General features: G+C 42.2%; 1 protein-coding gene across 1 annotated transcript; it reads left to right on the top strand.

Annotated features, from left to right (window-relative positions):
- Nucleotides 1-12,328: 12,328 nt before the first annotated feature.
- Nucleotides 12,329-15,132, top strand: LOC134065812 (zinc finger BED domain-containing protein 5-like). The gene is made up of 2 exons (XM_062520901.1): nucleotides 12,329-13,603; nucleotides 14,995-15,132. Exons 1-2 carry the CDS (start codon nucleotides 12,329-12,331, stop codon nucleotides 15,130-15,132), a joined length of 1,413 nt encoding a protein of 470 aa, XP_062376885.1.
- The last annotated feature ends 255 nt before the right edge of the window (nucleotides 15,133-15,387 follow it).

Raw genomic sequence — 15,387 nt, 5'->3', positions numbered from 1 at the left:
GTGCAGAAAGTTGTTTTTAGCGTCAACAGTGGACCAGTCCTCAGATGTCTCGCTGATGGAAACAGCTGATCAGCGCTGACCCGGCAGCGCAGGTAGAGCGAGGCACAAGTGGGAAAAAATTAAGAAAAAGTATGGAAAAACGAAATAAACAATTGAAATAAAAAACTACGCATCTAACTAAACGAAAGTACAAAAATGAAGGAAAAATGATCAGTAATAAAATAGTAAATATAAATAATCTGAATAAAAACAAGTCGGACGGAGCGGCTTAAGCGGCCAGCGTTCCCGTTGCTAAGATACGAACCCGGATGTCGAAGGTTATCGCATCGCATTGAAATAATCGCATCGCACTCGGATCGCATCGCATTTTCGCACCGCAATTTCGTGTCGTATCTGGTGTGTACGGCCCGTACACACCAAGTCCGATTTTTCGGACGAATATTCGCACGAAATTACGCAGGCTCTTAAACACATGTATTCCAATTAATATGTACGCACCAAGGACGAAGTTCGTTGCGACGAAAAAAAACTTTCGGATCGGTCTTGTTTGATGCGAAATTTCGCATGCGAAAAAGAGCTCCTAACCAATCAAATAATGACTTTGCAGGGTCTAGATGCAATACAGTACGTAAAACTTCACCAAGGAAGAGAAAATGGGTGGAAAACTCATCAATCTTGTTTGCCAATACCCTGTCTAATATGACAAAAGCCACCAGTACGGTGTTCATTTTAGGACATCCTCAGACTCAGGTGTCAGACTCAGAAAAACCTCTGTCATCCTCAGATAAAACTGCCTCAGCGTCAGAAAAACCTCTCTCATCCTCAGACAAAACTTTCTCAGCGTCGGAAAAAACTTTGTCATTCTCAGACAAAACCTTGTCAGAAAAACCTCCCTCATCGTCAGACAAAACTTTCTCAGCGTCGGAAAAAACTTTGTCATCCTCAGACAAAACCGTGTCAGAAAAACCTCTCTCATCCTCAGACAAAACTTTATCAGCGTCAGAAAAACACTGACTAGAGACACTAGCAGGCAGTGCAGAAAGTTGTTTTTAGCGTCAACAGTGGACCAGTCCTCAGATGTCTCGCTGATGGAAACAGCTGATCAGCGCTGACCCGGCAGCGCAGGTAGAGCGAGGCACAAGTGGGAAAAAATGAAGAAAAAGTATGGAAAAACGAAATAAACAATTGAAATAAAAAAGGTTAACTACGCATCTAACTAAACGAAAGTACAAAAATGAAGGAAAAATGATCAGTAATAAAATAGTAAATATAAATAATCTGAATAAAAACAAGTCGGACGGAGCGGCTTAAGCGGCCAGCGTTCCCGTTGCTAAGATACGAACCCGGATGTCGAAGGTTACTTCTGCTATGATAGGCGGCGATATGCATCTCTCCCGGGAAATGAACGTAGGCTATTACGTTTGTATAGTAAACATTCCAAGTTCACGTAAAACCCCGGTGTTTAACTCAGTAGTGGAAATACAACACTGGGGCTAGGCACCGGTGTTTAAGACCGGGGTAAAGCCTGGGGCCGGCCCAGGACCATAGTGGAAATGCGCCAATAGACACATTCAACAAACATATAGGCTATTGTAATCGTTTGCGTTATGCAGAATCTTGCTCGATTTACTTAATGTAAGCTCAATTCCACATAAAGGGGCCAGGCAAAGTCTTTGACAATTTCACCGTAAATTAACCAAACTATTAGAGATGATTCCCTAAATTAAGTCAGTAGTCGTGTCCTTTCTGCGCTATTCACATGCTATAGAGCTCCACAGTCCTGCCCACAGCCTTGCCCGGATGAAAAAATCCAATACAATTTCTCCATTGACAACTGGAGAATAAGCCATAAAATCGTAACTGTCCGTGGTAGACTTAAAACCAGCTACGATGTGACTAAGCGATTATACCTGCTCATATAGATGTCAAAAGTTAATGGGGCATCAACCTTGTTTTGAGAAAATGCTTTATTCACGATTTAACAAGAGAGTACTACACTACCCGACACCCTAACGTGTAAAACTGGTGAAAGCAGAGCCTTTGATTGGTAGAGATCGCCGTTGCCATGGCAATCCCAAACAAACTGTACTCAACTTTTCCCGCGCCTATCGTCCAGCTATGTCTCGCTGGAACTTCAAAACTTAAAATGGCTGCAGGGCTGTCAGGACCGATGTGTGGTCTTTCGAAAAAGAACAGTTTTCTCATCTTGAAGGTTGAATTTACTCAATGGAAACGGTAGGAAGTAATCATCTTTTTTCCTATTAATATGGAACCATGTTAAACTATCGTTAGGCTGCAAATGTTGGAAATGTGTGTACGTTTGCAAAGCATCACGGGATTTGAGTTCTCTAACTCGGAATTCAAGATATGTACACAGTCTTGTACCTTTCGCTTTTTTTACATTTTCTGTTCATTTTTTCACTCAAAATGATAAGTTATATGCTTATGAGTCACATCGTAGCTGGTTAGCCTAAGGCATGGTCTAAAACTCTTTATATCCGGATTTTTCCAGAAGTCAATGGGAGAAATGAATGAGAAATTTACTTCCGGGCAAGCACCTCTCTCGGAGGAGGGGCGGGACTGTGGAGCTCTATTGAGGTTGCTGATGTCACAGACGCGAGAATTCTAGGTTTCGCCCCCGTTTCGCCATGACAGGATTATTATTATGCCGCGAAACAAATGCGAAATAGAAATAATCGCATCGCATTGAAATAATCGCATCGCACTCGGATCGCATCGCATTTTCGCACCGCAATTTCGTGTCGTATCTGGTGTGTACGGCCCGTACACACCAAGTCCGATTTTTCGGACGAATATTCGCACGAAATTACGCAGGCTCTTAAACACATGTATTCCAATTAATATGTACGCACCAAGGACGAAGTTCGTTGCGACGAAAAAAAACTTTCGGATCGGTCTTGTTTGATGCGAAATTTCGCATGCGAAAAAGAGCTCCTAACCAATCAAATAATGACTTTGCAGGGTCTAGATGCAATACAGTACGTAAAACTTCACCAAGGAAGAGAAAATGGGTGGAAAACTCATCAATCTTGTTTGCCAATACCCTGTCTAATATGACAAAAGCCACCAGTACGGTGTTCATTTTAGGACATCCTCAGACTCAGGTGTCAGACTCAGAAAAACCTCTGTCATCCTCAGATAAAACTGCCTCAGCGTCAGAAAAACCTCTCTCATCCTCAGACAAAACTTTCTCAGCGTCGGAAAAAACTTTGTCATTCTCAGACAAAACCTTGTCAGAAAAACCTCCCTCATCGTCAGACAAAACTTTCTCAGCGTCGGAAAAAACTTTGTCATCCTCAGACAAAACCGTGTCAGAAAAACCTCTCTCATCCTCAGACAAAACTTTATCAGCGTCAGAAAAAACTCTGTCATCCTCAGACAAACTGACAAAACATACAAACATAATTGTGATTACAGTATTTCTGTCTAAAATCATGCATGATAATAATGAATCATTCCATAGGGCACGGAATGAATAATTTAATTAGTCTGTGAACCGAGCTAACTAGCTAGCGGACGCTAGCTTAAAAAGCAATGGAAGTGAATGGCAGTAACCATGACAAATAGCTCTATGCGCTGCCAGGTCACTAACAGTTGAAAGACTCCGGTTAAACTGTATACCGTTGCAAGTTCACTTGAGTATAAACTACCCACTTTAACTAATGTCACTAATCTTATTCAGGTAGTTGTCATTTCAAAGAAATGACACAGCTCCGTTTAAAATGTTACCTAGCTAGGCGGCTAGCTAGCTAGCCAGCAACCAGACAGCTAGCCCCTCAATGGGAGTACGCCCTCGCTGCATTAATATCAATGGGATACTTATGTTATCAATAAATTGGCCATTATGGCTTTCTGGATTTGTTGACGGTATTTTGGAATATTTTGTCATAATCTGTAAGTTTTCCCGATCATTTCAAGCCTAATAGTGTATTTTTTGGTGTATGGATTTGTTAAGAAAATAACTTAATATCAGACCATGCTGCTGTTGGTTACTGTCTGGTTGCTGGCTAGCTAGCTAAGGTAACATTTTAAACGGAGCTGTGTCATTCTTTGAAATGACAACTACCTGAATAACATTAGTGACATTAGGTAAAGTGGGTAGTTTATACTCAAGTGAACTTGCAACGGTATATACAGTTTAAGCGGAGTCTTTCAACCAAAGATTCTAGAATCTTTGCTTTCAACTGTTAGTGACCTAGCAGCGCATAGCTATATTGTCATGGTTACTGCCATTCACTTCCATTGCTTTTTAAGCTAGCGTCCGCTAGCTAGTTAGCTCGGTTCACAGACTAATTAAATTATTCATTCCGTGCCCTATGGAATGATTCATTGGTAGGCCTATCATGCATGATTTTAGACAGAAATACTGTAATCTCAATTATGTTTGTATGTTTTGTCAGTTTTGTCTGAGGATGAGAGAGTTTTTTCTGACGCTGAGAAAGTTCTGTCTGAGGATGAGAGAGGTTTTCCTGACACGGTTTTGTCTGAGGATGACAAAGTTTTTTCCGACGATGAGAAAGTTTTGTCTGACGATGAGAGAGGTTTTTCTGACACGGTTTTGTCGGAGAATGACAAAGTTTTTTCCGACGCTGAGAAAGTTTTGTCTGACGATGAGAGAGGTTTTTCTGACACGGTTTTGTCTGAGAATGACAGAGATTTTTCCGACGCTGAGAAAGTTTTGTCTGAGGATGAGAGAGGTTTTTCTGACACGGTTGTCTGAGGATGACAGAGTTTTTTTTGACGCTGAGAAAGTTTTGTCTGAGGATGATAGAGGTTTTTCTGACAGAGGTTTTTCTGACGCAATTTTGTCTGAGGATGAGAGAGGTTTTTCTGACGCTGACACAGTTTTGTCTGAGGATGACAATGTTTTTCTGACGCTGAGGCAGTTTTGTCTGAAGATGACGGTAGTTTTCCTGAGTCTGAGGATGACAAGGTTTTTTCTGACGCTGACACAGTTTTGCCTGAAGATGACAGAGGTTTTTCTGACGCTGAGGCAGTTTTGTCTGAGGATGACGGATGTTTTTCTGAGTCTGACACCTGAGTCTGAGGATGTCCTAAAATGTACACCGTACACCAGAAATATGTTGATGTCAATTTGAAAGACAACATCTGGACTAAAATAACAGAAGAGCTTGGACATGACTATGGCTAATTTAGAAACACATAAGCTGTGTCTCATTCCAGGGGCTGCGTGGTTCTAAGGCTGGATTCGTAGACCGGTTGCGTCATAGTGGCGTGCCTAGTACTGTCCCATTCCGTGGGCTCCTTCGAATCCGGCCGACAAACCCACCCTTCTTTTCCCCGAAACGGAGTGTGCATCGGATGTATGCTTCGCGGCCTACCTGGCCACCAAGATTCGATACGTTTATGACGTTTCATTGAGTTTCATTGAGTTGGCGAGACAGACGGCAGAGGAGTAGCCTACACGTTTAAACATTTAATAAAGGTTATAATAATATTCAAATTAAGTTATTATATATTTTCAGTTAAGTCTCAGTTTCAAAATAAGTTTTTGAAATCTGAACTATGCTTAAACGATGTCGCCGATTTCCGTAGGCTATCAAAATAATCACTTCCTAAATAAAGCTCAAACATTGGCCTTTCACTTTCAAATGGTTTATCAAGTCATATGCCAATTAACATTATGCTCATATAATCACTAGTGAGTAGGCCTAGGCTAGTCTATTATAATTGGTTCCCACTAGAAGATCGTAATGTTAGTTGATGGCCGTTTGCGTAAAGTCCAAGGGTGAATGACATCCACCAAATGTTTCTTAAAGCATGTGTTGGTGACATCTAGCCTAATGGAAACTAGATTAAATTTGATAGATTACAAATATGTCCCTAGCAAATTAAGTAGCAAATACAATTCCATCAGTTAAAAAAAAATGTGTAGCCTGAATTAACCACAGCCTGCACACACGATGCCGCTGGGGATAGTTTTCTTGTATATAATCAGTAGCCTAAGCCTAATGAAAGCAACTCTGATCACTAATTGTAAACCTGCAATAATAGAATGCCTAACATAGAAAGAGAGAGAGAGAGAGAGAGAGAGAGAGAGAGAGAGAGAGAGAGAGAGAGAGAGAGAGAGAGAGTTGCGTTGGGTCGCTTAATTAAAGTAAAAAACAGCTCTTCGGGAACGGACAAAAATAGAATTGAAACAAACTGCGACTGTCCTGTAGCCTATGTAAAGTTTCTTGGTGATAAAGTTTGTAGAAGGCAGTAGGCTAGTCAGAGGTCCGAGGCACACCGATTAAGTGAAAACATTTTTTAAAATCCTTTATTTCATTGGATAAAGTTAGCGCGTTTCGACTTATATGAGAGCGCATCTTCTGCCGTTATATGAGACTGCCCTTCAACAGGAGCGGGTCTTCCTCAGGGCAATCCAATAGAGTAACCTACTTTGTCGATCTATGTTATGTGGCAAATGCATGTGATGCTTTGTGCATGATCGAGATATGAAAAGAGATAGCCTATAAACATGATATAAACCTACAAACAGCACTTGCGCAAGAGACGAACTTCTGCTAAATGGATAACATGGATATGATCATCAGCTGAGCCTCAATGACGTTTGTCAACGTTTCAATGGAGCTACAAGCTAGGTCAGTTAACGACGAAGTCCAATATATGCATTTAAGCCTGCAAACGACCAGCATAAGTTCACATCAGCTGATCACAGCTCGTTATCCTGCAATTCCATAGCCAGTTATCTAAACTCCTGTTATATTCCCTCCGATGTTTTTGAAATTATGTCAAGCAGCGAAAGCAATTAGCCTACGCTAGCCATGCCCATCTGTACCCTACCTGTAAAGTTTGGTTTTAACCAGGGTAGAAAGAAAAAGGGCAAGGCTACTCACATGAACGCTACATCCAACTCCCTTTGAAATAGCCATCTCTTGAAAATAGCCTAATGCGACAGTTGTGTGGCCGCTTTTAGCCGGTGGTTTAACAAATTATTTTAAATTGGAGATGGACAAGGCACGCATAGAATATGGCCATATAGGCTATCCTCCTATCACTGTTTTGACTAGTCTTATAATAAAATAAGATTGCCATTGCCTATGCCACATTAATTCCTTGTTAGCGTTTCCTCTGCACTGAATGTTATTCTAAGCGTCTGCTAAATAAAAAATAAAACATCGAATAGATGATTGTTCTCAGTCAGTAGTAGCATGTTGTACTGTTGTAGCCTATGAGTTAAATGTAACATGTTTTGATGACATGGGCGTGTTGAAAGGATGCTTTTCACGTAGCCTACATGAGTTTGACAGATCAGTAGGCCAAGCTCGGACTCATGACGTAACAGAGCCGTTCTTTTGGGGCTAGACCGTCCCGTTTAAAAAACCGTTGGTCCAGCTAGGTCGGGTCTATGCGGTCACAGAAGACCGGTGCTAGGTAGCACGAATGCTCCGAAGCATCCAGCCCCTGAAATGAGACACAGCTATAGTGGGCTAATTACTAATGACTCCTGCTCCATACACACAACAAGCAGCAGAAAATAATAGAAAACAGGAAATACAGTAATAGTCATACAACATTAGGTGCACAACTGTTGCTCAGACAGTCTTAGGATACAAGATGAAATACTGTTAAATGCTGTGTGAAATAAAGTTAAATGCTGTTTGCTGACACTCTCCCTTTTTGTTCTCCTTCCCCAGATTGTTCATCCTTTATCAAGTATGCAATTGTCAATTTCTGAATTGTTACACCACTTCCACAATGGCATCACGCTGGTCCAAGAGGCGCAAAATTAGGTCAAGGCTTAAGGCCACAGAATCTGAAATACTACAGACATTTGAGGAGACGTTTAGTAGTTCAAATTTGCAAGGCAACATGGCCAGAATAGAACATACTGAGACTCCGAGTGTAGTAGTAGAGTCAAGTGTGCCAGCCTCTAGTCACTCAGTTGTAGAGGAACTACCCATGTGTCAAGAGGAACTACCCATTATAGGGGAAAATGAGCCAATGAGGTGTCAATGGACAGTGTTAATGACTATTCATCAGATTCGGATGATTCTGATAAAGAGGAGCCAACCTTTGAGTATTTGTTGACTAGTTTGAGGTTTTGGACTTCTACATGGCACTGACTGCACTTCTTACTATTCTGCGTGTCTTTCACCCAAAATTGCCCAAAGATGCTAGGACAGTTCTTAGGACAAAATGTGAAGTACCAACTAAGAAGATGGAAGGTGGCAAATACTACACTTTGGTCTAGCCACTGGGCTGATATCCAGGCTAAAATCTTTGACCCTGCCGGCTAACACTGTGTGGATGCAATTCAACGTAGATGGACTTCCACTGTTTAAAAGCAGTAGATTGCAGTTCTGGCCCATTCTTGCCACAGTTAATGTGGATCACACCAGATCGCCATTTCTTGTGGGCCTCTTTTGCGGCCATAGTAAGCCAAAAAGTGTGTCTGAGTTTTTGGGGCCATTCATGGCGAATCTTAAAGACTTTTTACAGAAAGGTATCCTGCACAATGGACAGCAGATACTAGTGAAAGTGAGTACATTTGTGTGTGATGCCCCTGCCCGAGCATTTCTTAAAAACATCAAGGGCCACAATGGCTATTCTGGATGTGACATGCGCAGTGGCGTCACCAGCCGATTTTACCGGGGCTTCAGCCCGGGGTAATTTGAGCCGAGCCCGGGGTAAATTTTTGTAATGCTTGAATCTATCAGCCAGTTTCAAAATCAACCAGCATTTGCCTGGTGCTAAATGTTGAGCACCACCAGTAGTAGGCTAAGCAAGCTATCGATTGGCATCACAATACAACACTAGCTTCACGTTTCTACATGGGCTAGCCCAGTGTTTGTTTCTCAATCTATGGGTACCGGGCCGCGACAAGATTATTACCATCGGGCCGCCGGCCGACTCTCTCTGCCTTCTCCGAGAGACGCACAATGCGGCCGCGGCCGCACCCATTCTTTTCGGTCATATTGCTGCGAGATATTTTCGCATAGAAATAACAGGCATATCATATGAAACTACGTAACCTGGCCTTTACAGTGGCAGTAGCCACTAGTTTCTATGATGAACGGTTCGCGAGATACTTACAGTATGTATAAAAAACTGTATAAAATTACAGTTACTGTACATACAAAAATGAATCACATGCAGTTCTGCGTCATACCCATTCTTCTCTGTGAAATATCTCATGATTTCGTTACTGCCCTATGGCAAACTGCATATCAAAATAAACAGGAGATCCTACTGATTCCAATGGCGTATAGAATGTATCTGTATAATTAGCGGTGATCACGAGACATCCTTTTTTGAAATCACAATCACATCACATTTCTGCATTTTTTCATACATCCCCATTTCCCCCACTTCAAAATATTTTATTTTTCATATCAGAAGTTGTATTCAGACCCCTGTTTGTCATATAGCCATGGCAGATGCTTGATATGAATCGTTGGTAGGACTATGTTTGTCTACACACATTCTGAGAGGAGCAGATGAGTGTAGGCTAGGCTTAAAAGTTCAACTTCGAAAAGTATGTATTGTTGTATGTTTTGATTTAGACCTAATAGGCTATGCTATATCTACTCAGACTCCTTGTCATCCACTGGTAGTAGGCCTAGCTGTGTGTCCCTGGACAGTGTAAGCTTATGGGTAGTTGTAACAGCTATAGTCAGATAAGCCTAATTTTTCTCTCAATAGTGCTCTTCCTATAGGCTATCTTGTGTTCCTTGTAAAAAATACAATGTAGGAGTATAACATTATATTTTACAGTAATAGGCTACTGTAGATCCTCCATTGCCTTCTTCATTTCGCGCACCCCTTAATGTCCCCTTAAAAAATTTTCGGCGCGCGCTGTGCGCGCGCAATGACACTATAGGGGCTTAGCCCAGGTTGTCCTTAAAGTCTAGAAACACCCCTGGACATGCGTCCAAGTGGGTGAATGGGAAGGCAAAATAGTCTTTCCAGAAGTTAATGCAAAATTGAGGACTGATGAGGACTTCGACTCAATGGTTGATGAGGACCATCACTTAGGTCAAACACTGTCTCCCCTAGCTTCTGTGGTGAAAATGGTTACGATGTTTCCCTCAGACTATATGCATCTTTGTTGTCTTGGAGTAACTAGGAAACTAGTGTATATCTGGATGAGAGGCAAGTCACTGAAGACTAGGTTGGGTAGCAACACCATTAAAGAAATCTCTGTTAAACTCAACCAACTGAGTCCCTACACCCCAACGGAGTTCAGCCGCAAACCCAGGGCCCTCTCAGAGATAGATAGGTGGAAGGCGACTGAACTGCGGTACTTTATGCTGTATGCTGGCCCTGTAGTTCTAAACAACACCATTCCCATAGAGATGTACAACAATTTTTTGTTGTTTTCTGTGGCTATGCAGCTACTGTTGACACTAGGAACAGCTGAGAATATGATAGACTGCAAATGAATTGCTTGTTTCATTTGTCAATCACTTTGGGCACCTGTACGGGAAAGCTGAAATCACGTATAACGTCCACCAGCTGACACACCTGGCAGCAGAGTACAAGAGTTTTGGTCCCCTAGACAACATTGCTGGCTTCCCGTACGAAAATTACTAGGGTCACTTAAAGAGCCTATTACACAAGCCTCACTTGCCTTTGCAGCAAACTGTGAAGAGGCTTTCAGAGATACCCACAGAGTCATTAGGCCCAAACCAGAACAGCCACAAGTACATGCACCCTCACCATGATGGTCCAGTGGTGTCTCACTTAGGCCATGGAGATCAGTACCATAAAGTTGTCACTGAAAAGTATACTTTATCAACTAAGTTTGGGAACAATGGCATACAAATACTTGACAACATTGGAATTGTGGAGAACATAGTCAGGGTAGCTTGTGAGACTTATATCATTTTCAGAACGTTTACAAAGAAGGACTCTTATAACCAGTATCGATTTCCATCCTCTTTAATTGGGCTGTATAAAGTGTCAGGGATGAGCAAGACTGTCAGTGTGGTGAGGTTAGAGTTGATTCATAGAAAATACATACTTTAGCCTGACAATACAGACTACATCGCCATCCCAATAATTCACACCAAGTAAATTATCCCAGCTGTCAGTTTAGCAATCAGTTCAGTAAAAATTCATGAAGGAATAAATATATATATATACACACATACACACAGTTCGTAATCAATATATACAGTTAATAATAAATAGAATAAATAAAAGTTCAGAAGTTCATCAATACATACTGTAATAACACCTAACAGTGAAACACAGGGCAGAAATCTCAAGCCTCATTAAAACTTCAGGAAGAATTATGGGGGTGATTCCCCCCCTTAACCCACAGGAGCTCTTTGAGCAGGCCACTATTAGACAGGCAAATGTCATTGTATCAGATAGCGATCATGTACTGAATGGGGAATACATCCGAACTCTGGGAGGAGATTCAGACTCCCTCTGTGCAAACACAATCGCTACAAACATTCTTTTATACCTCAGTCTATTAAGCTACTGAATACAGGGAAAAGATGTGGTCGGTAATGGAATGAAGTAATGACTGAGGGGGTGCAGCTGTGATGGGGGATTTATTGCATGCATGCATGTAGGTATGTATTCCTCTTAAATTATGGAATGAATGTATAGATATTTATTATAGAATGAATGTGCTTTTGGGTTGGGGGGTGATGTGCAAAGGTGTGTGAAGGCTGAGGGGAGGGATAGTATGGACTTGATGGGACAGGGGCAGTGGGTTAGGACAGTGGTTCTCAAAGTGGGGTCCGTGACGTGTTGCCAGGGGGTCCGTGAAAAAGTTACAATTTAATAAACGAAACGCTACAGCAGCACTGATTAAAGCAGATCTCTGATATTTAGAATATACAGCAATCCAATCACATTCTGCTCTTTACTCCCGCCCTCATACCGTTGACCAATGTCATACTTTGTTGACAAATTACGTCAAGCTGTCAAAACACGTTCTAAGACTTTAACGTTATATTAGCCGCGAGACTCAGTTAGCCTATAAGTTCTGTCACAACACTGGTTAATAGAGTGAGCCAGTATAAGGCTACTTAATATAAAAATGGATCGCTTTTTGAAACAAACGAGTAGGCCTAATGGCACCTCCAAGCCAAACAAATTAAGAAAATATGATGCCAATTACATTGAATTTGGCTTCATTGAAAGCAGCGGAGGAAAGCCTATGTGTGTGAACTGTCTCCAGGTGCTAGCTAACGAAGCTATGAAACCAGCCAAGCTAAGGCGGCATCTGCTAACAAAACACCCCAAATACATCAGCAAACCAAAAGAATTCTTTCAACGAAAAGGTGAGGAATATGTATCTCAGCGAAAAAGGCTAACAACGATGGCAACCACATCAGAGAGGGCACAGAGAGCGTCTTATTTGGTAGCCCAGCGTATAGCTAAGTGCAAGAAGGCTCATACCTTGGCGGAGGAGCTGATCCTTCCAGCAGTAGTGGATATGTGCGAGGTCATGATCGGAACAGAAGCAGCTAATAAACTGAAAACTGTGCCACTCTCCAACGACACCATAAGGCGAAGGATTGATGATCTCTCTGATGACATCCTGTCACAACTTTTGGATAGACTTCGCTGCTGTAGCCAATATTGTATTCAGCTGGACGAGTCTACTGATATAGCTAGTGCAGCTCAGCTGATCGCTCTTGTCCGCTACCCATGGGAAGGATCGATTTTAGAGGAATTTTTGTTCTGCAAAATGGTCCCTGGTAGGGCAACAGGAGAGGAGATATTCAGGCTCCTGGATGATTTTATTAAAGAAGCTGGGCTGAGCTGGGGCAAATGTGTGTCCGTGTGCACAGATGGAGCGGCAGCGATGACTGGCCGTAAGAGTGGTGTTGTCGCTCGCATAAAGGCTGTCAACCCGAACGTCAAATCTGTGCATTGTATGCTGCATCGTCAAGCGCTAGCCTCCAAAGCCATGGAACCTGACTTGCACTTCGTGCTGAATAAAGCTGTGGCTGCAGTTAATTTTGTTAAGTCAAGAGCACTGCAGACACGTTTGTTTGGGCAACTTTGTCGGGAGATGGACGCAGGCCATGACACACTGCTGTACCATTCTGAAGTGAGGTGGCTCTCTCGTGGAAAGGTGCTTCAGCGGGTGTTTGAACTACGTACCGGAATGTCTGAATTTATGCGAATGGAGAAGCCCGACATCGCAGAGTTTTTCTCCGATCCTGAATACATTGCTAAGTTGGCATATCTGGTGGATGTTTTCAATGCCCTCAATAGCCTTAATCTCTCCATCCAAGGACGCCATGCCTCCATCCTTGAGGTAAGCGACAAACTCACCGCCTTCATGAGGAAAGCAGAGTTGTGGAGAAGACGACTACAAGATGGGGTGACAGACATGTTCCCGCAGCTCACAGAATATCTGCTCGCAAACGATCTGCCTGTGACTGTCGTGAAAGACGTTGCCACCTCTCACCTCGCTGCGCTCAGCAAGCACTTCACCTCATATTTCTCAGATGTCAACACTGATGCCTGGGACTGGGTGCGAGATCCCTTTGCTCCAGTAGCTATACACAGCCTTACAGGCAAAGCAGAGGAGGAGTTAGTGGACTTGTCTTGCGATCGGACTTTGAAGGCCAAATTCCAGCAGGTGAGCCATGCAGAGTTTTGGCCCTCCCTACTATCTGAATATCCTGAACTCACAGCACATGCTATGCAGATATTGCTACCCTTTCCTACTACTTACTTATGTGAGTCATCTTTCTCGTCTTTGACTGCAATGAAGACCAAGTACAGAGCTCGTCTCCATGTGGAGAGTGATCTTAGAGTCTGCCTATCATCCATCACACCAAGACTGGACAAACTGTGTAGTGATAGACAGGCACACCCATCTCATTGATGATGATGATGATGATGATGATACTACAGTTCCCCAAAACCTGTAAAATCTCACCTGTTCACTCTCCAGCTGCCCCCCCTACACACACACACCACCACCACCAAAAAATGGTTAATACAATTTTTAATAGTAGGCCTAATGCATGTATTTCTAGCAGTTTGATTGTCTTACTCTGACACCAGTTTGGTGCCTGTTACTGCATCATTGATTTTCACTTTACTAATCTTTGATTTTACTAATCTTACTAATCATTGATTAGTAAATGTATAATTTAATTTACTCCTTGACAGTTACCTCTGAATGCATAATTCATGCTGTGTTTGCACTGAAGTTTGTCAGTCTGTTTTTTGATTTCAATGAATTTTAAATAGAATCCCACCACTATTCATTAATGTGAGTGAAATACAGTTACACACAGTAGGCCCACATTTGACAAAAAAACTGTTCCTAGGCCCTACTTTTGCATCAAAATGCCTATTTTAAATGACTTGCATTAAAATGCCTATTTTAAATTATTTGCATTAAAATGCCTATTTTAAACAATTGTGGTAACTGTATTTTTTTTTTGGGGGGGGGGGGGGGGGCCTCGGAAAATGTTCTGCTCCATTAGGGGTCCCCGGACCAAAAAAGTTTGAGAACCCCTGGGTTAGGATATCCAATGTTTCTGAGCCTGTACTGTTACTTTTATCTGTTCTGTTACTGGTGTTGTCCTCTTTGTCTTTTGTGTAATGCTGCAACCTCCCTGTCTCCGAGACAAATTTCTCCCTGGTGGAGACTAATAAAGAAAAGAAACCTAACCTAACCTAACAGTTCATTCACATCTATATAAATTCATACAATTCTGTTTGTGTGGTTAATTTATAGCTTGCACACCGCCTCTATAAATAAAATAAAAATGAACCAGTGGAGCGTAATTCAGTTCAACAATGGCGACACCGAACTTGTACCTCACACATGGGTGCATGATGAGAAGGTCTTCTGGCCTCCCTACCCTACGAAGGACACTACCAAGGTCCGGGCAGCATAAGAGGAGGGAACCTTACAACCTATAAGAGTGCTCATTAGTCGTGGTGCGTATTGTCAAATGATTTTGGCATTTGATAAATATCTCAATATGACCAACATTTACCTGTAACTGACAGCAATTCTGCATTGTAGACACATACCAGGAAGCACAAAGGAGCCTGGGGAGGTACCTCAAGCAGCAGTGTGACACATCGGACATGGAGTCAGATGCAGAAAAAACTGCTGGAAGATTCAAGAGGTTTGTTAAAATCTAAAACCATGCATGTTTTCTGTACTAACAGTAACTTAAAGTGAAAACAGCATTCATCAATTTATTATTTTTCTAGAGCAAATCAAATCTATGTCAACGAGGAGTTTAACCTGGATAGTGAATGCCAGCCCCTGTCCAAACGTGCACATCCTGCACATCCTCCAGCACCCAAAGTTGCATTGCCAGGTATGGTAAGCTGGATTTGTAGAGTTAGAGTTAGGCTTATGCTGTGTTCCAGACCTCATCCAAATGAGTGGGG

Source organism: Sardina pilchardus, chromosome 19 (assembly GCF_963854185.1).
Source record: "Sardina pilchardus chromosome 19, fSarPil1.1, whole genome shotgun sequence".
NCBI classification, from domain to species: Eukaryota; Metazoa; Chordata; class Actinopteri; order Clupeiformes; family Clupeidae; genus Sardina; species Sardina pilchardus.
The sequence above is the reverse complement of the archived record's forward strand: the minus strand, read 5'-3'. Positions and strand labels throughout refer to the sequence as shown.

What these genes read in the sequence shown, in the direction of transcription:
- LOC134065812 (XM_062520901.1), top strand. Translation starts at nt 12,329, where the DNA reads ATGGCAACCACATCAGAGAGGGCACAGAGAGCGTCTTATTTGGTAGCC. An exon ending in TGAAGGCCAAATTCCAGCAG is followed by an intron (nt 13,604 to 14,994) that starts GTGAGCCATGCA and finishes TGTAACTGACAG; the next exon opens with CAATTCTGCATTGTAGACAC.